The sequence below is a fragment of the Anabrus simplex genome, chromosome 2, assembly GCF_040414725.1.
Source record: "Anabrus simplex isolate iqAnaSimp1 chromosome 2, ASM4041472v1, whole genome shotgun sequence".
Classification (NCBI taxonomy): domain Eukaryota; kingdom Metazoa; phylum Arthropoda; class Insecta; order Orthoptera; family Tettigoniidae; genus Anabrus; species Anabrus simplex.
In genome coordinates this window covers 625,915,282-625,942,486 of record NC_090266.1, presented here as the reverse complement: position 1 = coordinate 625,942,486, position 27,205 = coordinate 625,915,282, and the positions used below count along the sequence as shown (strand labels likewise).

Below are 27,205 nucleotides of genomic sequence, written 5' to 3'. Positions count from 1 at the left end.
CGGTCCAATCCTCAAAAAAGTGAATAGTAAAACGGCATGCACTTCTATACTTAGAACCTAATACTCGTAATAAAATACTCGTAGAAAAAGTAGGTCCGCCTCTGTGGTGTAGTGGTTAGTGTGATTAGCTGCCACCCCCGCAGGCCCTGGTTCAATTCCCGCTTCAGCCATCCTGGAAGTGGTTTTCCGTGGTTTTCCACTTCTCCTCCAGGCAATTGCCGGGATGGTACCTAACTTAAGGCCATGGCCGTTTCCTTCCCTCTTCCTTGTCTATCCCTTCCAATCTCCCCATCCCCCCCGCAAGGCCCCAGTTCAGCATAGCAGGTGAGGCCGCCTGGGTGAGGTACTGGTCATCCTCCCTAGTTGTATCCCCCGACCCAGAGTCTGAAGCTCCAGGACACTGCCCTTGAGGTGGTAGAGGTGGGATCCCTCGCTGAGTCCGAGGGAAAAACCGACCCTGGAGGGTAAACAGATAAAGAAGAATAAGAAGAAAAAGATAAGAAGAAGAAGAAGAAGAAGAAGAAGTAACTGATTTAAAAATTGAGCAGAGAAAGAATGGCCCTAAAGGAGTATTAGAAATAATATTGTACAAAACGGAGTTTAAGGAAATGGAACTTCTGGAACTTGCTATAGAGGCCTATCGGATATCCCGGAAACGTGATCCCCCTATGTAAGGTTCACCACAGTAGTCATCCCCAGTCCCTCCATACCACGCCCGACATCTCAAATGAATGTTATATATCGTCAAAACATGCAATTTAATTAGAATATGACGGTGAATTCATTATTGCTATAACTATAATCTAGGGGCTGCCTGACCGAGACAGTAAAGGCCTGATCGCAACACCTGGAAGGATGTAGGTTCGATTCCCCGTCAGGAAGTCGAAAATTTAAGAAACGAGATTTCCACTTCCGGAGGTGCACATGACCGTGAGGTTCACTCAGCCTACACCAAAAATGAGTGCCAGGTTAATTCCTGGGGGAAAAGACGGCCGAGCGTAGAGCTAATCACTCCACCCCATGAAGTGCCGAGGTTACGGATAGTGGAAGCCTTTACCTTCCACCCCTCCAAAGGCCTTCATGGTCTGTATGGAGATGACTTTGCAGTTTTTAACTATAACCTACGTACCTAATTGCTCTAGAGTCAACGAAGCTATATTTTCTAGGGTTTTTAGGCACAATTCTGTCACTAACTAGCATGTATCAATTCTTTTCTCCATCAATTTTTTTCACATTCCCTTAATAATGTTGAATAATTTTGCAATTCTTCCCGGCTGCATAGACTCTCTGTTTAGTAACTTTATAATCGTATACAACAGCATGTCATTTTCAACTTCCTCATATCCTGCTAATACATACATTTCTCTCTTATTTCCCCTGTCTCTAAACAGTCTTTTATAAGAGGAGCCCACCCGTCTTCTGTCTGTGCGCTTTATGTTTGTGTACTCCCATTAACCACTATATTATTCCCCTCATTTCTCTTTTTTCGTTATATTATCTACGCTAGTCATCATTCTTGCAATTGCCGGGCGAGTTGACCATGCGGTTAAGGGCGCGCGGCTGTGAGCTTGCATCCGGGAGATAGTGGGTTCGAACCCCACTGTCGGCAGCCCCAAAGATGGTTTCCGTGGTTTCCCATTTTCACACCAGGCAAATGCTGGGGATGTACCTTAATTAAGGCCACGGCCGCTTCCTTCCCGCTCCTAGGCCTGTCCTATCCCATCGTCGCCATAAGACCTATCTGTGTCGGTGCGACGTAAAACCAATTGTGAAAAAAACCAATATCTCCTTGTGCACTTACATAATTCTTACCCCACAGATAGCTGTACAACTGGGCACTCCCGTCATTATTTTAGCCAATTTACTTGTGATAACATCTAGCGTGTAAACTTGTTTTCCAACTCGCCAGATCTCTGCTTCGTACAATACCTTTGATTTAACTACTGCATTAAATACATTTTTATACACCCTCTAATCAGTATTTGGCCTTTCTTTGTCCAACATGTTAATAGCTGACAATGCACCCACACCCTTTAATTTTGCTCTTTTTATGTGTTCTGACCATTTTCCATTTCCACCCGGGTACTCTATTTTCTTAACGACTTCTAATTTTGCCTCAGGTACACACCATCTTTCATTCCTTGATAATTTATATCCATGTTTACATACAATTACCTTTGTTTTCTGTGCATTTATTTTAAATGCCAAACTTTTTAGTAATTTACCACTTCGTTTATACTGCCCTGTATACTGGCAGGAGTCAATGCGAGCAGGAGAATGAGGCCCAGAATATCCTTATTCTCAAGATTTGGAGTAAACCCCAGACGCGAAGCCTTTCGTTTGAAATATATCTTTAGTGAAGAGAGCAAGCTTATAATTTATTGTAACTGTGATATCCTAATGATAGCATCGGGACGCCTGGTTTTAAGAGGAATCCAGCTCACAAGAACGTGATTTTTCATTTCGAAAATACCACCTACATTTGCGAGGATTCGAACCGCGGAAGCTTCGGTGAGAAGTCGGTGACAAAGGAACTCGGCTATCACGCCCCCTATGACTCGATTTGACGCTGAAAAGGTTCCTATGAGACCACGTAGCCATGCGTAGTGTCTGCCAGGAAGAACGTCTCCATGTCTTTGAGAACAACGCCTCACGTCCCATTCCTCGGTGATATATGGATATGAAGATCGGCGCAAGAGGCACTAGCACTATATTTGTCCACACGCCCCTTTCTGGCTGACGAGGCGGGGCTGGGCGCGTGGGCGATCCCCCACCTCCACTCTCCCTACGTTATACACTATCCTTGACAGATTTGAGCCGCCTACACTTAACATCACCACTGCACCACCCTCTTCCATCCCTTTGAACCAGCTGTGTAGCGTAGATGCTCGCCTTTTATGTTCCAGGTAGTGCGGTCCAATCCCGGCACTATCAGTAGGAATTTTACAGTGCTGAGATGCCGAAGACGCGTATCAGCTGCCCGCAGACTTTCTGACAAGTTAAACAATGTATCTTTCATTTCACTCCCACCGAGCTTGATAGCTGCAGTATCCAGTATTCGGGAGATAGAGAGTTCGGACTTCATTATTGGCAGCCCTAAATATGGTTTTCCGTGGTTTCCTGTTTTCATACTAGGTGAATTCTGGGGCTGTGCCGTAAATGAGACCTTTCCTATCCCATCGTCGTCGCCATAAGACCTATCTGTGTTGCTGCGACGTAAAGCCAATTGCATTTCACTTCTTTGGCATTTTCTTTGTTTTCTTTCTACGTAACGCGAACTTGTACATGGTTTAAGACATTTGCACTGTAAGACTTTTTTTTCTAGAACTTCGACATTTTGACGCACTTTTTATCATAAAATATTTTATAATAAACTTTCTAAAGATTGGGGTTCAGATTATAGACAGCACTAGCAAATACAGTGATGCAAAATGTCATGCAATTATCTCGAAAACTGTAGAGGTTATCATGTAAATGGTTAAAACAGTTCTTTTAGAAAAGAAGTGATATACCGAGCGTAGCTGTGGCATCTCTTTTCGGAAATTGTGAGCTTGAATTTCAACGTCGGTAGCCCTGAAGATGGTTTTCTGTGGTTTCCCCTTTTTACACCTGGTAAATACAGGGGGTGTACACAGCTGCTACCCTCCCTATCCTAACACATTCGATGTTTTGGGGTGACGTTAAATTAACTAGAACCGGGCGAGTTGGCCGTGTGGTCAGGAGCGTACAGCTGTGAGCTCGCATCCGGGAGATAGTGGGTTCGAACCCCACCGTCGGCAGCCCTGAAGATGGTTTTCTGTGGTTTCCCATTTTCACACCAGGCAATTGCCGGGGCTGTACCTTAATTAAGGCCACGACTGCTTCCTTCCCATTCCTAGGCCTTTCCTGTCCCATCGTCGCCATAAGACCTATCTGTGTCGGTGCGACGTAAAGCAACTAGCTGAACCCTTTAAGGTCAGGTCATGAGTTCAGTATGTATGTATGTATATGTGTAGATTTTTATTCCTGGTGTATGGCTATTGGTTGAAGTTACATTTCACATATGATCTGGTTGGGTTTTTTTCGGGTTGCACATGTTCGGTGGATTCTGACCTAAGAAATCGAGAATTAAGAAAGTACTGGGACAGGCGACAAGAAATATTTAACAGTCCAACGCTAATATAGGAAAACAGGCGGGTTGTTCTTCCGAGCGGTGTTGTGCGGTGTGGAGGACCCAAGACTGAGCTTTATGCCTTGCAGCGAGACGTTTATAATGAGCTTTGTTCGGATTTACTGAAACTTGGAGTTTTTGACGAGTTTATGTCTCATGTCAAGGAGATTAAGAGCGAGCTAGCAAGCTTGTAGTTTTACGTCGTGCTCATAGCCACGGGGTCTCCAGCTTTCGTGTAATGTCAACCATGGGGATATGAATTTTAATTCCAAAGATCGAACTGCAGCCACCATGGAGAGAAACAAGTGACGATCTCACTCGACAATTATGGTCTCGGAGATGAAACCAGGAGAAATGACTGAGTTCTCTCATGGGTAAAACAATGTGACTCAACAGCCCATTGGCCTGGAATGTAAGGAAAACTTACTTTACGCCAAAATGAAGGCAAGTAAAATATTTCAGTTGCCTTTTATTTTTATTTTTGGCTTAGTCTTTTACTGATTTTTAACGAATGTTTACATCTTTACACAGGCCCATTACAAAACATAAAAATCAAATTAAGCTTTTAAGTCAATTCATGTTAGTAAGATTGTCGATAAAAAGCTATGTATCAAGAATAAATAGTTTCAATATAGTATGAATGCATTTCTCTCAAATGTGGATATTTACATAATATCAGTATATATGTATACAGAACTTTCTTTCTTTCTTTCTTTCTTTCTTTCTTTCTTTCTTTCTTTCTTTCTTAATCCATTTACCCTCCCGGGGTTGGTTTTTTCCCCCACCTCTATCGCCTTAAGGACAGTGTCCTGGAGCTTCAGACTGTGGGTCTGGGGATACAAATGGGAAGGAGGACCAGTACCTTGCTCCGGCGCCCTCACCTTCTATGCTGAACAGGGGCCTTGTGAGGGGATGGGAAGATTGGAAGGGATAGATGAGGAAAAGGGAAGGAAGCAGTCGTGGCCTTAAGTTAGGTACCATCCCGGCATTTGCTGCAGAAGTGGGAAACCACGGAAAACCACTTCGAGGATGGGTGAGGAGGGAATCCAACCACCCTCTACTCAGCTGACATTCCGAGGCTGAGTAGAACCCCTTCCAGTCCTAGTACCACTTTTCAAACTTCATGGTAGAGCCGGGAATCGAACCCGGGCTCGCGGGGGGTGGCAGCTAATCACGCTAATTACTATACCACAGAGGCGGACAAGAACGAATTTTGCCGTTTATATTTCTTGGATATGTGAAACTAATTGAGCATTTCCAAGACTAAATTAATTTCATTGGAGAAGAAACTTACGACTGAAGGACACGTCGGGAATACGGATAACAATCTGACCTTAAGAATGAAAACATATACATTATTCAGGACAAGAACTCGGAGTGAGGAGAAAGGGCGATGAAAACATATTTATCTGTACACGTGATTCAATAATGCAGACCATAGGCCCTATTACGAATTCAGAAAACACTCGGCTCCTTATACTATTTTATATAGACTGATTGTCAATAACATATTCTACATAAGTTATTGTAGATTCGAAATTAAACTACATTTTCACATTGCTTGTAAGACATTTTTCTCGCGTACCACCTAGCAATCTTCCTCGTATCACAGATTGAAAATCTCCGCTGTAGAACACGGAACAGCCGGCCCCGCGGTGTGGGGTAGAGTGCCTGCCTGTTACCCGGAGGCCCCGGGTTCGATATGAGGGCTGGTTCGAGGTCCTCTCAGCCTACGTGATTACAGTTGAGGAGTTATCTGACGATGAGATGGAGGACCTAATCTAGAAAGCAAGAAGATTCGTCGTGCCGACCACACGACACCTCCTTATCTGCAGGCCTTCGGGCTGAACAGCGGTCTCTTGGTAGGCCATGGTCCTTCGATGCTGTAGCGCCGTGGGGTTTGGTTTGTTAGAACGGGAAACACTCAGGCTCAAAAAGGACAATGACCTGTTTAAGGATCCCCTCTTCACACCCGAGGCTCACACTTCTACCACTTTCAGGAGTTCCAGTACTGATATTATTATCAGCTAGATAGGCAGCTTTATTTTTTAGAGTTCGCAGGTATATTTGTCCGCATATGAGGAGTGCCTGTTCAAAAGGTGGAATTTCACTTCTAAAAAAATAATCAGTATTTCATCCACACGCATTACAGTACAGTAGTTGAGTATTATCGATTACCATACAGTAACCAATCCAGACTAGAAAGATGTAATTCCTTAACAGTTGTACCAAACCCGACCATGGGTGGATTCCATGAGCCTTTTATTATATGTTTCTTGAGCTTTTTCCTGCAACTTTCTTAAGGTGGAAATAGCGCGTTCTGAACAGACACTCCTCATATGTGGTCCTTAGGAACGTGCGCTATTTCCAGGCTACAGTCCACTTATATGGACAGAACACAATTCATATTAGGAATTACGTCGAAGTACATTGTTCACCTTGTTCATGAACAGGTTCTGAGCCCGACCTTGTGTGTACAGGAATAACAAACTTATAAATAGGTCCCGGATTCATATGCACTAAAAACTCCAAAATTATGCATGCACATATGCACTAAAATATGCACGAAAATATGCACTAAAAATAAAACAAAATACTCTTACCAACGCATTATTTAAGCTTAACTCAGTGTTAAATTGATAAACGTGTTTCATTCCTTGCAAAATAGTACGTGGCAGTAGGTTACCAACAGTTTTTCAATATTTTCTGGAGTAAAAGACTTTCTGTTGTAAGGCAGAATTAATTTATACGCTGAAAATGATTGTTCTACATCGACGGACGTAACTGGGCAATGCTTGTACATTTGTACATCGCATTTTACATTCGTGTCGCACAGTGCAGTACATCACCGACACTAGGTATTGCATGTTATCCACTGTTTAATTAAAAAATACCTAGAGCTCTTTTCTTTAGGCACTTTTATAGTTTAATCTGGTAAAATACTGCAACAGACGAAGCAAGTTAACTTGTTTAAGCAAACCTTTGGAAGGCTACTGAAAGGAGAAAGGAATGTCAGAAAGAAGGAAATACAGTAGCTGTTGTGAAAAGTATCATTATCCGTCTACCTGCTTGTATTGTAACACTGAAAGCACTTGCCTAAATCAGTGAAGGCTTCTCGTGTTGCCAAGGGATGTACAATATATAGAATTCATTAGATTTTTTATTTCTTTCAGATATCTTATATAATCGATCACACATAATAGAAAAAATATATATGTAGACCTATACGCACTAACGTTCAAAATATGCACTTGCATATGCGCATATGCATTTTTTTAAATCCGGGCCCTACTTATAAATCAGCCATTCAATGATTTTCATCTTAAAATAACTCAAACAGAGAATGTCGGTTTTCTTAACTTAGAGAACAAAGAAGGCTCTAGAAAGGCCTGTTTAACCGAAACATTACTGTGCTACGCAGAATCCTCGTCCTTTACATCCAGTATGTAGCTTCTACCAGCAATTACAGTGTACGGAACATTCTTACGACTCTATCACGTCTAGTTAAATGGTCATAAAGGGTTTACAAAAGTTAACAGTTAGTGAGGTTGTAAAAGCTACTTTGAGAACACATCCTCAATAAAATTTTAGGGAAATCCAAATTGCTTTGATACTCATAAATTAAAATGTACATGTCCCCGCATGTGGACATTGGGAATAACGAGCACAGTTGTTATGTTATCGTAATAACTGCACAAAACTAAGCGGAAGTGTAAACTACAGCATTTTCCCTCGTAGAATTGATAGAGTAAGATGCAATCTTAGTTACCTGTATATTCCATCTAATGATACAGTGTAGGCGTTTCAAATCGATTTGACGCTCGATTATTTTAGAAACGGAAACGTTAAAAATTCTAGACGCTGAGCGAAGGTAGCCTACATTAACGATCACTTATCGTACAGAACATTAGTGTTCAAGCACACTTCTTCAGAATTCGTCCTTGTTCGCCAGTTATATGAATACTGAACTAAGTTATAAGAAACTATCTAAACGCGACAAAAATGTTCGGCCCGGCTGAGAATCGTACCCATCATCCTACGAACTGAAGGCCATAACGTTGATCATTCAGCCAAGGATCCGGGTGCACATTATTCATAAAGTGAAAATTAATCATTGTTGTGTGTATATGTGAAATCACAACCAATTAATTTGATCAAGTAAAATACAGAAGCCCTGTGGAACATATTTTATTAACTATATAAAACCGTTAATATACGCACTGTTGGAAAAGCGTACCAAACAATAGATCGGTTCTGAATCAATTGCAGCTGTAAATATGAAAATATATGGTCATTTCCTACTTCGTAATTTACACATCCTTGTAAGTTCCTCTTCCTAAAAATACTACCAATGTTACCACCAATTATACCATATATTACCCCATTCCTGTATTCTACCAAAGCTATCGAACCAGTAGAAATCAAGAGTGCAACTAACACATAGCTAACATATAGGCCAGGTACGAGCAGGCCGATGGACGGTCTCCCTTACATAAAGCAACAGTAACTAAGCCAACGAGGAGATGAATAAGAGAGGTTCTATTCTTAGTTTTATGAGTCGTACAAGAAGATGTTATGACTTGCTACTTTAAAATTAGGTGTGGGAGTGAGAAAACCAAGATGACATTTGCTGCTATTGTAATCATCCAGCTGGTGAGCTAGCTCTTCAAACCAGCGCTAATTTTAGTAGAAGTAAGAACGAGACCCATTCAGCGGGAGTCCTGGAGACAAGTTATTCCGCTGACATTAGCAGGATCTAAAGGGAATCAGGAAGTATTCCAAACAGAGAAATGAGCATCTTGATATCAACTTTTTAAATACAAATTCTAATGAATTTTGTTTACATTCTTTATAGTAATAATAATAATAATAATAATAATAATAATAATAATAATAATAATAATAATAATAATAATAATAATAATCGTATGGCCTCGGCTACCGTGTGCAGACATTTCGACTTGACGCCATCTGGCTGTCTGCTCGTCAATTTTGACGTTCCGTTTTACTCTAGGCCCACTAGATGGCAGACCGAGTAAACCGGATGTCTCTTGGGCGTCTATGGCTGAGATTTAATGAATTTTGTCGGGTAAATACCAAATGTATCACCAGAGATCTTTTACATGCCGACATCGTACGACATGGAGTATCGAATGGACTTTTTTCCGCCCTTCAAAAATCCGACTACCTCTGCCGGGTTTGAACCCTCCGGCCTCCGGATCCACAGAGGCAGCTATTCTTTATAGTAACTTATCAAAGGTGATCTTCACAGTTTCATTGTATGTATGTATGTATGTATGTATGTATGTATGTATGTATGTATGTATATTCAGTCGCCAGCCCTAAGGCTGGTTGGGTCCTCAACAGCTCTGCCATCAGCTGTCATAGATGGCCTAGGCATCACTGAAGAGGCGTACTAGGGAAATGAGGAGTGAAGTAGTTTCTTGTTGCTTTCCTCACCGAGCCAGAACTTACTATTACATATCAGTCTGCCAAGCCCACTGAAATGCATGCATCAACCGACCCTATGAGCGATATTTTCACACCATTCATAACAGGGACTGGCTGCATAAGGAATGGCATTACTAGCATCACTCATACCTCAGTCACTTTCATGTTGTCAAAGCCAGCTCTAGGCCATACCAGAAGACATAGTGCACTGTAAACACTAGGTCCCGCCAGCAAAGGCATCATAGTTTCATTACTCTTTCTTAAAATACTTCTAAGTAAAATAAGAAAACTTGGTAATAATACCAATAATATTTGAAATTTCAGGTACAATTTCTGAGAAAGTGTTTAAAAATATAGGCTTGAGACATTTTCTATCATTTTGAACTTGAGCCTGATAAGTCAACTTCCTAGCCGAAATATTTTTAAGTGGAGAAAATAATTATCACACGCAACAGCATTTCTACCTATTTCTTCAAAATAGAAAGTTTAGCTCAGAAGTGGACCTAAGTAGCCTACAACAGTTTACTATCAGAACGCGGTACTTCTAAAATGTATGCTCCAAAGTTCAGCTTTCTATCCCTAACAGTTCCTGCAATAGTGTCTACGTTTACGAAAAAATAGTACCGAGAAAAAGTGAGTTAAAGAAAAGACTTAACACCCAACTTACATCAACTTTAAGACAGGCACTATCCCTTTAAATATTTTAAAGAACTAAAAACGCACGTAATATATAATAGTTCGTTCTCAAAAATGAGGAGAATTTATAGCAATAAAAATGCATTTTAAATCCTTTCACATGTCTCGGTTCACTTAATGTGACTTGACGTGAGAATTTATTTAAATGTTATTACTTTTAAAAGGTTTTGCTCTAAAGCTATTCTCTTCATTTTCATAAAATTTCACACACATATTAGCCTAAAGCGTCTGAAATGTGTGGGTTAAATGTCACTAGCATACAGCCAACAGTGAAGTTTTAGATCAAGAAATGTTGGCGTACTTTTCAAAGATTTCAGATTAAGGAAGCATTCTTAGGTACATATTTTTCGAAAAGCGTTTCATGAAGCAGTTCCAAATTTCATAGTTTATACTATCATTAGAACATAATTTCACTCTAACACTTTTGTCGGTATGTGTTGAAAAATAATGGAAACTTTAATTAAAAATTTGCATACTCAAAAATTATTGCAAGTTGTTTGCTCTTATTTAAAAAATAATGAAGCATTTTAAATAAATATAATCATTTTGGTAAATCAAACTGGGGATGCTAATATCCACCTTTCTGGAAAATTCTATCACTTTATCAGGAGCACTCTGGGAGATATATGTACCTTAGTTCGCAAAATAATTTTACGCTCAAAGGATCGGTTGGTATGAGTATTTCGGTGGACGTTGCAAACTGATGTGTCGTAGCAGCTTCTGGGTCGGTGAGGAAAGCAATGGGAAACTACCTCACTCCTCACTTCCCTTGTACGCTTAAGCCATCTATTACCATCTGCTCGCCGGAGCAAGTAATTTTCCAACCAGTCTTCGGTATGAGTACTCGATGAACATACACAAACTCATCAGTTTGCTTTACGTCGCACCGACACTGATATGCCTTATGGCTAGGATAGGAAAGAGCAAGGAAAGGGAAATAAGCGTCCGTGGCCTCAATTAAGGTAAAGGCCGAGCACTTGCCTGGTGTGAAAATGGGAATCCACGGATAACCATCTTCAGGGCTGCTGACAGTGGGATTCGAACCCACTATCTCCCGAATGCAAGCTTTCAGCTGCGTGACCCTAACCGCACGGCCAACTCGTTCGGTCAGTGATTTACTTAACATAAAGCTATTTTAAAGGAATTTGGAGGATGAAGATATAAGTTATAATTTGAATACCTGCCGGCAAAAACGTTGTAACCCTCAAAATGCAACGTTGTCCATTGATACAACGTTTCTGCACCCGCACGACCCGTGGCGAAATTTAAACAAAAGAAAAAAGGCGCTTAACGTTCAAGTTTGCCAACATAACTTCCTACATGCCTCACTCTGACCGCATACGTCGTTTATGCACGGAAACCCAGCATTCTAGAAAAGTGAGAGTTACAACCTTTTTGCCGGGAGGTATTTATTTTTCTTTCAGGAGGGCTTCCTCTACACGTTAATAATGAAATTGATAAAAGTGAAAAATCGAAATTTTGGCCCTTCCGACGTCCAGATTCCCTTAATGACAGTGACGGGCAGTGTTAGCCCTAGCGAGTCGGCTCTCGCTCTCCCTTCAGCGTGGGCCGTACACAGGGCTCTCGCAGTGACGTGCGGTGCCCAAAACGTGAATCATGTTACTGATGAAGGAACTTATGTAATCAATTAATGCATCTAAGTGCAAATATAAGTTTATAATAATATTACACTTTATCTGCAGATTTTAAATACTATCAAACAAACAACTTCTTGCGCATTATTTCTTTACATTTTGCTTTAGGTCGCGCCGACACAGATACGCCTTATGGCAATGACGGGATAGGAAAGGCCTAGGAGTGGGAAGGAAGCGACCGTGGCCTTGATTAATGTAAAGTCCCAGTATTTTCCTGGTGTAAAGGTGAAAAAAAAGGTATCTTAAGGGCTTCCGACAGTGGGGTTCGAAGTCTCTATCTTCCGAACGCAAGCTAATAGCTGTGTGCCCCAAACCATGCAGCCACTTTCTTGATTTTGACGAAACTAACAGTATTACTTCTATTAAAATCAACAAATTTGATTTTACTAATGTGTTATTGGCTTAATGCTTGCAAATCATTTTACCCTTTACCAAGCGTTCAATATTTGGAGTTATATTCTGTGCATATGTTAACCTAAGAACAGCTTTCGAGTTTTCATCAGACAACATGTTTTTTTTGGGCCGGACTTACGTAGTTTCATAACCAAAAATAGCTACTTCCATATGTATGCTGTACCAAAGATACACAGCATCTCGGTCACATGATCATGTGGCAACCTTGAAAGAGGAAACTTTTGGTTTTCAAAATTCTCCTTTTGCTCCCTGTCATACTGGAAATCAACAATTTCTAGCTGTGACTTTGAGGGTACGGAATCAACTTTTATTGAGAATAGAATTCCAAATATGTCAAAGTGATCTGTAAGATTGCCCAAGTCTTCAAATCGTGATTAGATCTCTCCCTGCAGTCCAGCAGTATTTCAGGATATTCTTTGAGATCACTCTGCGAAAGAGAAGGTTTCACTGAAGTAAGCCTTGGAAAGTAATCAAATGTGTAACAGGCATGTGTGTGCCTTCACGACTACCAGTCCATAGGCTGTTCGCAATAGGCTACAGCCGTTCTTGGCCCGTCCACAGCAGCCCTGCCCATCACTGCCTTAATGAATAATTTACTTCGGCAATACCATTTACATGGATTGATTATTACTAGAACCACATTCACTAAGTGTGAAGGTTATCAGGAAACCCAGAAATTCTTTCTTTGGCAACCTTGTGCTCATAGCCATCGCGTACATCTAGAGTTGCACTCTTGATTTCTATTGGTTCGGTAGTCTTGGTAGAATACAGGAATGGGTTAGTATACGGAATAATAATAATAATGATAATAATAATAATAATAATAATAATAATAATAATAATAATAATAATAATAGTTTTACGAACCGGGCTGAGTGGCTCAGACGGTTGAGGCGCTGGCCTTCTGACCCCAACGTGGCAGGTTCGATCCTGGCTCAGTCCGGTGGTATTTGAAGGTGCTCAAATACATCAGCCCCGTGTCGGTAGATTTACTGGTACGTAAAAGGACTCCTGCGGGACTAAATTCCGGCACCTCGGCGTCTCCGAAAACTGTAAAAGTAGTTAGTGGGACTTAAAGCAAATAGCATTATTATTATTATTATTATTATTATTATTATTATTATTATTATTATTAGTATTATAGTTTTACGTCCCAATAACTACTTTTACGGTATTCGGAGACGCCGACGTACCAGAATTTTATCCCGCGGGATTTATTTTAAGTGCCGGTGAATCTACTGATACGAGCCTGACGTAGAAAATTACCAATATATTTTCATATTTACAGCCGAACTTCGATTTAGAACCAGTCTATTGTTTGGTAATGCTTTCCAACAGTGTGTATGTTAACAGCTTTATATACTTTAGTTAACAAAATATTTTCAACAGGACTTCTGTTTCTTACTTGATCAAATTAATTGGTCGTGATTTCACATGTACACACAATAATTATTCATTTTCACATTATTATAAATAATGTTCATCCGGTAATCGAACCCGGGGCTGTTTGGACCGAAGGCCACTACACTGACAATTCAGACAAGGAGCTGAACAAACTAATGAAAAGAAGAGGAAATGAATATTAATAATAAATCTTTTCTGTTCAATTATTTGTGTTACATTTTCTGAGTATTATGTACCATAGGCCTGCAGTAAGCTATATCTAAAACTGTCTTAACTATCTAGACTAAAAATACTTCACTTTCTCATAGAAAATATCGGCTTACGTCAAGTAATTAGAGAGAATGAGAATGCCCGGCTCCATGGCTAAATGGTTAGCGTACTGGCCTTTGTGTAAAGGGGTCCTGGGTTCGGCTCCCGGCAGGGTCGGGAATTTAAACCATAATTGGTTAATGGCAATGCACGGGAGCTGGGTGTATGTGTCGTCTTCTTCATCCTTTCATCCTTATCACGACGCGCAGGTCGCCTAAGGGAGTCAAATCAAAAGTCCTGCCTTTGACGAGCCGAACTTTTCCTCGGACACTCCCGGCACTAAACGCTATACGCCATTTCGTTTCATCTAAGAATGAAGTTAACATTCTTCAGTCAGTGGCTGCTTGCAATAGTGTGACAAATGTGCCTCAGGCATGACTTAGGCTTGCTGTAAGTTGATACAGAGATTTGTGTGATATATATGCCACGTAGGACATTGTAGGGTTAACCCTAATTACGTTGTGTTATGGTTAGAAACACGCAAAATATGAAATTTTATATTCTAAATGAAGGGTGCTAACGCTACAGGAACAAGACTTTTCAGAATCTGCAACTCATTTCACATGAATTTATAATATTTTAAATTTAATTTGTAGCTTTAAGGATGAAAACAATTTTTCTTCATATTTTGCACTGTTTTTCTCCACTAGCGGTTAACTAGGCTTTCCAGATATTATATCGAGAGTTTTCCAGAAAACATGTATGGTAATCCCAATCTACTCTCTATGAAGTTAAAAGATGCTTCAAGATAAGACCAGTGAAATACCAGTAAATATAAGCTACGGTACCAATTGTAGTACGACATAAGTTACTTCTATTACATAGAGTGATGTGGAGCGATAATTTTCATACTACAAATCAATTCTGACAAATATAACCTTTTGGCAGAAAATATTGGAGAGCTACTTGCAAGCTTGTTTTGCAAGACAATGATTAAAACCTGATCGAGCTTGATAGCTGCAGTCGCTTAAGTGCCGCCAGTATCCAGTATTCGGGAGATAGTAGGTTCGAACCCCACTGTCGGCAGCCCTGAAAATGGTTTTCCGTGGTTTCCCATTTTCACACCAGGCAAATGCTGGGGCTGTACCTTAATTAAGGCCACGGCCGCTTCCTTTCCACTCCTAGTCCTTTCCTGTCCCATCGTCGCCGGAAGACCTATCTGTGTCGGTGCGACGTAAAACAACTAGCAGGAAAAAAAAAAGATTTAAACCTGCTTTAAGTGGTTTAGAGACAAATATAGCTTAGTGTTAAAATACGTATTTCACATTTTGAATATTATTTTCACACTTTGGCAAAATATACTTGGCAATATTTTCTTCGCATTTTCCTTTCTCTAATAATAATAATAATAATAATAATAATAATAATAATAATAATAATAATAATAATAATAGTTGAAGAATCCACTGCAAAGAAAGGGGGAAATTGTCAACATTTCGTAGATAATAACTTAAAATATTCAGTTTAATACATCATTAGGAGTATATATCCACTGCAGAAACGATTGACAGTATCGAATCCACAGCGTTTTACAAAACTGGCATGTAACAAGACAAGAAACAGTGAAGACATTAGGAGAAGCGGGATAGTCGCAGATTTACTTTGATATCGTTCCTTTACGCAACAATGTTCTCGTTTGTTTCTACTTTGCAGTACGTTTAGTAGTGGTGTGATTTATGGCGGTACATGCTTCTATAGTCGCAGTGCGAGCTAATCTTGTTTAGTCATATTATCAGTAGTTACAGAGATATCTTCGAAAGTCAATGGAGATCAGCACTCTGATGTACTGATGTGACGAAAGAATTGTTTTTCAGATTTCTTGCTTATGTCATGGAAAACTTCCAAAGATTTCCAACGAATAAAGCGGTTTAGTGGTTTAAATACAAGAGAATGTTACAAAAATTTCCCTCACAATACGGGTTCGTAATTGTGAACTAATACATAAACTGCTCCGTAAGGTTAGCGACTTTCCTTCTACTTGTAATTTTATTTTGTACGTTCAGTGAAAAAAGACAGTGTCCGACTCCTTGGCTGAATGGTCAGCACTGAGGCCTTCGGTTCAGAGGGTCCCAGGTTCGATTCCCGATCAGGACGGGGATTTTAATCGCGTCTAATTAATTCTTCTGGCTCGGAGACTGGGTGTTTATGTTTGTCCCAACACTTCACTCTTCGTATTCAGACAACTACTACACTACCAACCACCACAGAAACACGCAATAGTGATTACATCCCTCCATATAGTGTTGGCGTCAGGAAGGGCATCCAGCCGTAAAACAGGGCCAAATACACATGTGAGACACAGTTCGCTCTCTTGACCCCACAGGTGTGGGGAAAAAGCGCTGTACGAAGAAGAGGAATAAGAAAATGAAAAAGAAGAAGAAGAAGTGAAAAAAGACTATTATGGAATCAAGAATTTCCTATCAAGAGGCCTACCAAGTGACCGCTGCTCAGCCCGATGGTCTGCAGATTACGAGGTGTCGTGTGGGACAGCACGACGAATGACGAATCCTCTCGATTGTTGTTCTTAACTTTCTAGACTGGGGCCGCCATCTCATCGTCAGATGGCTCCTCAACTGTAATCACGTAGGCTGAGTGGACCTCGAACCAGCCTTCAGATCGAACCCGGGGCCTCCGAGTAAGAGGCAGGCACGCTACCCCTACAACGCGGAGTAGACAAATTAATTCAAATAAGTTTAAAATTGATTTCCTATAAAATCAATACAAACTTAAATTACTCGTCTTTGCAGATGACTCTTCAATTGAATTTCAATAAAATAAATGTCTAAAATTTCAGCATATTATCTCATGTTCTATTTATCGTACATGTTCTTTGAGTTGCTATTTTCTGGGACATATTTTTAATGAAGGTAATGAATGATGTAGGAATGAATTTATTATTTTAAAAGTAACATTCATTCATGACTTATTTCTTAGAAATGTGTAAATTCACCAGAGTGAAGAAAAATTAACTTGAGAATAGCCTGTAATTATTGTATGTACCGAGCTCGATAGCTGCAGTCGCTTAAGTGCGGCCAGTATCCAGTATTCGGGAGATAGTGGGTTCGAGCCCCACTGTCGGCAGCCCTGAAGATGGTTTTCCGTGGTTTCCCATTTTCACACCAGGCAAATGCCGGGGCTGTACCTTAATTAAGGCCACGGCCGCTTCCTTCCACTTCCTAGGACTTTCCTATCCCATCGTCGCCAAAAGATCTATCTGCGTCGGTGCGACGCAAAACAAATAGCAATATATATATATATATATATATATATATATATATATATATATACAGTATATTGTATGTAGTCATACAAATGCAGTGAAGCAGGGAGATGGGAATTTGGAAGTACCCGACAATCTTTTTGCAAGTGGATCAACGTCGCACTCGCTTAGAAACGTTTTCAGCGACGTTGAGAGAGAAAGAGGTTAGGACTGGGAAGGAAGCTAGTGGTTTAACGTTACAGTAACACATGGGAGAGTGGGGAAGGGCTAGGACTGGAAAGGGAGTGGTCTTAGCCTTAATCAAGGTACATCCTTAGCATTTGCCTGATGTGAAAATAGGGAACCACAGAAAGTCATCTGCATGGCTCCCGGCAGCAGGATTCGAATCAAATATCTCCTGAATGCAAGCTAACAGCTACACGGCTCGTACCACGCAGTCACTCACTCGTACCTGACTAACTAATCGAAAACACAGACTATGCATTTTAGCAACACGCCTCTGCGTTAAACCTTTTCGGTTGACTGCTGACAATGGATAGGAAAGATGGACAATTAGGAGCCTGGCACAGAAATTATTAAGGAATTGTCTGAAACTACCGAAGAGTGAAGTTTAAAACTCTCTACCACAGTTTCTTGTCGATTCAATAAGATAAGTGCCTCAGCAGACGGTAAGACAATGACCCACGACACCGGTTTCGTGTAACTTCTAATAATGATTCAAGGGACTGTACAAAGAACATCTAACAATCACAATAATAACGGTGTGTGGCCTGCGGAGAGAACTGGGGCAGAACTTGTGATCTGACGTCCAGCTGCCTAGTCCTAAATATATCTTCATGTGTTGTTTAAGGTTGCAATCATTGAATAGACTATAGTGACATTTTAAGTGAATCTTGATGTCAGAAAACGGTAAAAATGGTCAATTCTATCACCAATGTGTAGAAGAAATATTCCTGAATTGGAATAAATATAATAATAATAATAATAATAATAATAATAATAATAATAATAATAATAATAATAATAATAATAATAATAATAATAATAATAATGTTATTTGCTTTACGTCCCACTAACTACTTTCACGGTCTTCGGAGACGCCGAGGTACCGGAATTTAGTCCCGCAGTAGTTCTTTTACGTGCCAGTAAATCTACCGACACGAGGCTGTCGTATTTGAGCACCTTCAAATACCACCGGACTGAGCGAGGATAGAACCTGCCAAGTTGGGGTTAGGAGGCCAGCGCCTTAACCGTCTGAGCCACTCAGCCCGGCGGGATTATATAGTTTCTGTTCCCCTTAAAATAGTTGTTTTAGCTAACCAGGTTATATTTATCTCCCAATAATAATAATTTGTTATAAAGTAATTCAATTGATCAGGATGGCAAACCTTGACGTTTTCTATTTCCTGTGAAAAAAAATGAATTGATTTAGTTGAAAATATTTCATTATATTATAAATATTTTCAAAACATTAGCAATACTGTAATTTTAGGGTATCGTACTCCTGAATGAATTAGGTACGTGAAATATTGCAGTGTTTCATGAAATCATTTCTGAAAAAGTTGTACAAAAACTGCTTCTCTAATCTATATTTTTCAAAGTACGCAATAATTTCTTGATATCAAAAATGCAGTTTATTGTAGGTCAAAGGTATTTAACAGAAAGACTGTTAATAGATTTTGTGAGAAGTGTGTCTAACTACGAAAATATCAAGTGGACCTTTTTGAGAAAATCCAGATCAAAATAATTTAGAGTATTTTCTCACATCAAAGTCCAATTTTCGAACATTGTCTGCCTCCTTGTATGAATGGGCAGCGCACTGGTTTAGGTTCAGAGGGGCCCGGGTTCGATTTTCTGCCGGGCTGATGATTTAAACTGCGTATGGTTAATTCCCCTGGTTCGGGGACTAAGCGTTCGTATTGTTAATACACCTCTCTCTCTCTCTCTCTCTCTCACACACACACACACTACTACTACTACTACTGCTGCCTACCACGTAAACTCGCAATAGTAAATACACAAAAGGGGCATCCGGTTCTAAAACTAATAATAATAATAATAATGTTATTTGCTTTACGTCCCACTAACTACTTTTACGGTCTTCGGAGACGACAAGGTGCCGTAATTTAGTCCCGCAGGAGTTCTTTTACGTGCCAGTAAATCTACCGACACGAAGCTGTCGTATTTGAGCACCTTCAAATACCACCGGACTGAGCCAGGATCGAACCTGCCAAGTTGGGGTTAGAAGGCCAGCGCCTTAACCGTCTGAGCCACTCAGCCTGGCGGTTCTAAAACTGGGTCAAATCCATATCAAGTGCCGGTCCCAACGGATTGGGAAAAAGATCAGGAAGAAGATACAATCTGATAACATTAAAATTACCGCCTTTAATTTTATTAGGCTATACATCCTTGCTCCGCTGGAAAAGTCATTACTGGAATGTTAGTATGTTGTTTGTCATGAATGTGAATAAATAGAATTCAGCTTTCTGACTACTTTCTTTCTAGATACCGTACATCACCTCATTGAAGTCCGACTCGTTGGCTGAATGGTCAGCATACTGGCCTTCGGTTCATAGGGTCCCGGGTTCGATTCCCGGCCGAGTCGGGGATTTTAACCTTCATTGGTTAATTCCAATGGTTCGGGGGCTGGGTGTTTGTGATGTCCCCAACATCCCTGCAACTCACACACCACACATAACACTATCCTCCACCACAATAACACGCAGTTACCTACACATGGCAGATGCCGCCCACCTTCATCGGAGGGTCTGCCTTACAAGGGCTACACTCGGCTAGAAATAGCCACACGAAATTAAACCTCATTAAAGGCACGAAAATTAACGCCGGTTCATATATCGTATACACATAATACACCATTGACCTCATGATAACATTTCTCTCACCAAAAATTTTAAAAATGATACTTTTCATAATTTCTTCCAAATGTTCTTAAAACAGACAGTATTAAAACATGAAAGTAGAAAGATACAGAATAATAACCTTAACGTCGACATTCCGAGTATTTTCATTACCATTCACATTCTATGACTGTTCTTATGCTCAAAAGTGAGCAAAAATTTTTTAAAGTTCGATTTTTCATAGGGAACTGAAGAGTTAACGAAGCACATACTACTGTATAATATGATCACGGTAAATAGCAAATATCTTGGGAACGTGTGTTAACAGCATTATGTTGTAGTAGGTTGCTCACTTACCAGATAGTACTTACTGGATCAAAACTAGACGCCAATCTCGAAGGCGCAGTCGATTAGTGGTACTGTTCCTAAGGCAATTGGTTCGATCCTGGCTGAGGTCGGTGGCATTTGAAGGTGTTTAAATGTGACAACTTCGTATCGTTGACATTAAAGAATTTTTTCGGGACAAAGATTTGACATCCTGCCGTCTCTTAAAATGTATACCAATTGAAGAAATGTTGAATTAATATTTCTCAGTAATATACTTGAGGTAGAGTGTGGCCCATTCCAGGTCCTCAAATGAGTCCGCTGTCCGTGGTACGGCCAGTAGTAGAAACCAAGTGCATTTTAAAGGAAGCTGGAACCTCGGCTGGCCGTACGTTTACTGCATCACCATCGACGACAGGTGTTTGACATTTAGCTCTTAAACCACCCAGAATGTTAGAGCAAAAGTCACTCATAGCTGTCCATAAATGATGGCTTGTCTTCTTAATATTCTTGCTGTTGCTACATAATACTACTACTACCATCACCAATAATAATAATAATAATAATAATAATAATAATAATAATAATAATAATAATAATAATGTTATTGGCTTTACGTCCCACTAACTAATTTTACGGTTTTCGGAGACACTGAGGTGCCGGAATTTAGTCCCGCAGGAGTTATTTTACGTGCAAGTAAATCTACTAATACGAAACTGACGTATTGGAGCACCTTCAAATTCCACCGAACTGAGCCAGGATCGAACCTGCCAAGTTCGGGTCAGAAGGCCAGCGCCTCAACCGTCTGAGCCACTCAGCCCAGCTGTTACCTCATACAAAGGGACTTAGGACTTCTCTGATCAACAGCCCCATATGCATTTGAAGGGAGAAATAATTAAGATACCCTTCGTTTACCGTAGAATACGTTTTCTTGGATGACCTACTTGGTCATAAGTGACACACGGACAGCCGTACTCTGTCAAGGTCATAGTTACCGTACGCCATTGTCAAGTATTACTTCACAGTGTGAAAAGTGAGACTATTTTCGTATTACATGCCTCATTTATCTATTTTTTTGTATTGTAAAGCCTGCACGGGAAAATAAATTGTTCGTTTTCATAAAATAATGCCGGGACAAACTTCCGGCACCTCGGCACCACCGAAAACCGTAAAAGTAGTTAGTGGGACTTAAAGCAAATAACATTATTATTAATAAAATAGTAATAATATTATTATATACACTGTAAATAGTTACGTAATACAGTATTAACAAAACAATAACGCCTAAACTTAATCCTACTGAGCTCGATAGCTGCAGTCGCTTAAGTGCAGCCAGTATCCAGTATTCGGTTGACAGTGGGTTCGAACCTCACTGTCGGCAGTCCTGAAGATGGTTTTCCGTGGTTTCCCATTTTTTCACACAAGGCAAATGCTGGGACTGTACCTCAATTGAGGCAACGGCTGCTTCCTTCCCAGCTGTGAGCTTGCATCCGGGAGATAGTAGGTTCGAATCCCACTATCGGCAGCCCTGAAGATGGTTTTCCGTGGTTTCCCATTTTCACACCAGGCAAATGCTGGGGCTGTACCTTAATTAAGGCCACGGCCGCTTCCTTCCCACTCCTAGCCCTTTCCTGTCCCATCGTCGCCGTAAGACCTATCTGTGTCGGTGCGACGTAAAACAACTAGCTTCCTTCCCACTCCTAGGCCTTTCCTATCCCATCGTCGCCATAAGACCTATCTGTGTCGATGCGACGTAAAGCCAATTGCAAAAAAGATCTTAATCCATTGGTACTTGATACCTGAGATTACTGAAAATTTCTCTAAAAAGGCGTGAGTAAAGTCGGATAATAAAATATTACAAATAAAACGTTTCCATTGACATGCTTATGTCGCTTCATGGCTATAAAAACGTATTGCACGGGTAACATTTTAATGAAGACTGTTTACATTGTTCTATGGTGTCTGTGATACTGCGGTTAATTGTACTTAGATGGGATTAGGATTCTTTTGGTGAGTGAGTACCGGGGAATACTCGGACAAATATCGAACTCAGGATAATCTCCGTGGCGAGCTGAGTGGCTGAGGTTGCTGAGTTCTATCGCGGCTCATTCCGGTGGTATTTGGAGGCGCAAAAATAGGCCTGCCTCTGTCAGTAGACTTACTGCTATGCTAATGAATCGCGAAGCAAAATTCCAGTACCCCAGCTTCTCCGAAAACCATAAAAAATAGTTAGTGGGACGTAAACCCAATAACAATATTACTGTCAACTCTTAGATTCGAACTTCGGTCCTGGCGTGGTGTAGATACTTATTGTAGAGAGAACTTAACTGCTCGGATACGAAACTATGTCTAAGAACAATCGAGCAAATACAAACAACTAATTTCTAAGTCACGAACGTAGGAGCTCTCTGCTGAAAACCCTCGTCACTTTTGTGCGCATATAATTTAACTAATTATTATTTAAATCAATCAACCAATTAAGTAATCTCCTCAGGAATTTTTCCTCTGTACTCTGGATTTAGATCTCTGTCCGTACATCTGAAATTTGTACTGGCAATGGCAATACAACAATACAGAAGCATACCACTGAGGTGTACGCAACAATATTGATTCGTACCACTGACATTCACTTCAGTCTTGAGCCGGAGAATCGATCTATCGGACTTTAATTCAGTTATTAGCTTAATCACATAATTTACTAATTCCTTACTATATTCTTTTAGAAGAGAGCAGAAGCATAACGTACCTAAGGATCTGAATGTACAAGTCTTGGATACGGAAGTGGGGCTCAAAGTATTCCAGTTCGATGAGGCAACGTGTGAGAGAGGAAATCTGGCAAACTTGCGGTTTGTTGGGATGCACCGTCGGCCCTACATGGCTATGCGGGGAGGGGATGGGGATAGAGGCGTCGCGTCACGGACGGATCGGGGATACCCTTGTATGGGCGCTGATATTTTTGGCTTGCCTGAAGGAGGCGCAGGCAGCGCCACCAGCCGAGACTATAGATAGCAGTCTGCCAGTTCCTCAGTTCAGTCGCTGCCAGGACTCAGATCAAGAAGCACGCCGGTGTGCCAAACGTTAATCGAAAAATCTATCCAACATGTGTGACGACGACGTAGCTGCGCTGGTAGTAGACAATGGCTCCGGCATGTGCAAGGCCGGTTTCGCCGGTGACGACGCTCCCCGCGCCGTCTTCCCATCCATCGTGGGCCGACCCCGCCATCAAGGTGTGATGGTGGGTATGGGACAGAAGGACAGCTATGTGGGTGATGAAGCTCAATCCAAGCGAGGTATCCTCACTCTGAAGTACCCCATTGAACACGGAATCATCACCAACTGGGATGATATGGAGAAGATCTGGCATCACACCTTCTACAACGAACTCCGAGTGGCTCCTGAGGAACACCCAATCCTGCTGACTGAGGCTCCCCTGAACCCCAAGGCTAACCGTGAGAAGATGACCCAGATCATGTTTGAGACCTTCAACACCCCTGCCATGTACGTTGCTATCCAGGCTGTGCTGTCCCTGTACGCTTCCGGTCGTACCACTGGTATTGTGTTGGACTCTGGAGATGGTGTATCTCACACCGTCCCCATCTATGAAGGTTACGCTTTGCCTCACGCCATCCTCCGTCTGGATCTGGCTGGCCGTGACTTGACCGACTACCTGATGAAGATCCTCACTGAGCGTGGCTACAGCTTCACCACCACGGCTGAGCGAGAAATCGTCCGTGACATCAAGGAGAAGTTGTGCTATGTCGCTCTGGACTTCGAGCAGGAAATGGCCACCGCTGCTGCCTCCACTTCCTTGGAGAAGTCCTATGAATTGCCTGATGGTCAGGTGATCACCATTGGCAACGAGCGTTTCCGCTGCCCTGAGGCTCTGTTCCAGCCTTCCTTCCTGGGTATGGAATCCTGCGGTATCCACGAGACCGTCTACAACTCCATCATGAAGTGCGACGTCGACATCCGTAAGGACTTGTACGCCAACACTGTCTTGTCCGGTGGTACCACCATGTACCCCGGTATTGCTGACAGGATGCAGAAGGAAATCACCGCCCTTGCTCCTTCAACCATCAAGATCAAGATCATCGCTCCCCCTGAGAGGAAGTACTCCGTCTGGATCGGTGGCTCCATCTTGGCCTCCCTGTCCACCTTCCAGCAGATGTGGATCTCCAAGCAGGAATACGATGAATCTGGCCCTGGTATTGTCCACCGCAAGTGCTTCTAAACAACATCTGAACCTAACAACAACGTCATATATTACAGTAGCTGCAACTGCAGCTTAAACGACATCCTCGAGCACGTCGTCATCAACCACAACGTCACACAATCACGATCGATCAACATCTTAGTGCGTGATAAATTTAATATCGTATTGTGTAATTTAAGTTACTATATTCGACTGATACTTTACTTCAATGACTGTATTTGAAGAAATAATTATTAATCAGTGTCCGGTCATAAATATTGAAATGGATCCATTCATTAAGTGAGTTAAGAATAATCATGATCATGTAACGCATTCGAAACTCAAGAAAAAAATTGGAACTATGTAAATACTTAAATAACCATATATAATCACGAGTCTTGATCATTAACCCATACGTATTCCATTTAAGTGATATCTTTTAATGTCAGTTTATTACTTCACCGACTCAAATGGAAGTAGGTTAAGATTTTTACATAACCATTTTGTGTATTTCAGTCACACGCAGATGAAGAAATACGTGAATTTGGGTTATACTACTCTATCATGGGTGATATTCGTAATTGTATATGATATAATTGCTCACATTGAGAATGTTGCAACATCAAAAATAAATTGTTGATCGTAACTTATGTTTTTGTGCCCCACTTCATTTGGTCATGATCTCCACGTCAAAGCATGTGTTATAGTAAATATATCCCTTTCCCGAGATCCAGTAACCATTCTCCAAAACAAAACCGTGTTGCCAAAGTAGAGGAATGATCGAAAACAAGTGTATGAACATGTCATCTCCCCTGGAAACCTTCCATTTTACCTGCTGATAAAAAATATTATGCTCTGGCTGAGAAGAGGATACTGTTGGGGGCGGTCAAGTGGTAAGTATAAAGAATGGATTCAATTGCACATGGTCCAGCCATCCTGTCGGGAACAACATTTATTGACTATGCACTTAAATTATTTTTCTGAATGCCCTCCAGTGCAATGTGAAGAAAGCAGACGAGGTAGTCATACTGACTTTTTTATGCATTGCCTTTGACATAATATTAATTAATATGGCTTTATGTTGGGAAATAATAAATCGACAGAGAAATTTACCCAATAAGATTTCAGTGTGATTTTTATTGGCCGTGATGCTCTTTTCAGGAGTGGGGGTGGGGGGAAGCAATTAGCATACACTTCCTTGAAAGTATATGAGATATGGCGTTATTTCGAGCTTAAGAGTTGACCCCTTTAACACGTTATTTTTAATATGTACGGTATGAATTTCTGTTGAAGTTCATTTGCAGCTCATAGGTTGTTAGCTCTGCTAGGGGTCGAGCTCAGTTCATGTGGAGTATAATTATAGAGTGCCAGGAATAGCGCGAGTGTCAACTGCAGCACGACCCAGAAAGAAGCACGCCCTCCTTTAAAGCGCTTTTGGCACGGTAATTGATACTGAACCTTAGTATATTCACCGCCTAAAATCTCATTCTTACTGAAGCCAAGAGAATGAGATTTATCAATACCTATTCTCTTCATGGAAGATTAAAACTATTGCCGTTTATACATACACACGATCTTGCTGCCCAGTCAGCAACGTATTTGCATGAATTTCGTTCCATTCTCAGTTTACCCTTCACAAACTACGACATTTCTAAAGCAACATTTTACTTCGCACTGAAATAGAATAATAAATTCTTATTTTAACTGAGAGCTTTTATTCAGGGTCGCACATTCCGTGTAGTTAGTGGTTTTTCTTTAACGTGTTACGATGACGCAGTCAGTGCTGAGATATTCGTTTTCGCCTAGCAGAGTTAATGATCTATCAGCTGCAAATGAACTTCAACAGAAATTCATACATATTTATTTATCGAATATCACTGTGACATCGCAAGTTAGAACATCGCGATGCTAGTTCCACAAATCAGCTATATGCGGCGCTAGTGTAGACTTGAACTCGAGAGGGAAAGGCACCTAACTCAAACCTGTCGTACATGCGTCTTTATTTAGATTTCTCCACATGAGGGCTCTGTGTCTGCACACTCCATATAGCACACAGACCCGTCCAAGTGGTGGGGGTTAGGGACATCGCGAAACTCATTCAGAATTCAACTTCGGATCGTAACAATGCTACAAAGTTAGGAGGAAAATGGTAATTATTATCATCCCTTCGTGAACTGGAAACCAATCTGGTCGATGAAGTTCAAACTAGCTTTATTCTATGCTAGTGGTGATTGTGCACCGAATAACTGTGTACCTAGGTAATGCAATGTGCATAGCATTCATCTAGGAGGGAGGAAACGCGGGGGGATTGTGGTGGGGGGGTCTAGTATATGCCACGGCCGCGAACTCCACCACATTTCAATACCTCCACCTTCGCCACTCCACTATTTCCCTGAAATACTGGAAGCTAACTACCAAACAAACCCACCAGTCAATGCTCGTAAGAGCTACACGTTAGATTGAGATTAAGGACCCAATCGGTCGGGAATCTCAAACAAATCCACGGCTGCCGCTCGGCTCAGGCTCTCTCGC

General features: G+C 41.1%; 2 protein-coding genes across 2 annotated transcripts in view; one reads left to right on the top strand and one right to left on the bottom strand.

The window, feature by feature from the left end:
• The window catches only part of LOC136864277 (uncharacterized), a 459,021-nt gene that overhangs the window by 54,727 nt on the left and 377,089 nt on the right, over positions 1-27,205 (bottom strand). The window lies entirely within an intron of this gene.
• LOC136864276 (actin, muscle) lies at positions 23,504-25,323 on the top strand. Its single transcript, XM_067141050.2, has one exon. It carries the CDS (start codon positions 23,582-23,584, stop codon positions 24,710-24,712), a length of 1,131 nt encoding a protein of 376 aa, XP_066997151.1. The 5' UTR covers positions 23,504-23,581; the 3' UTR covers positions 24,713-25,323.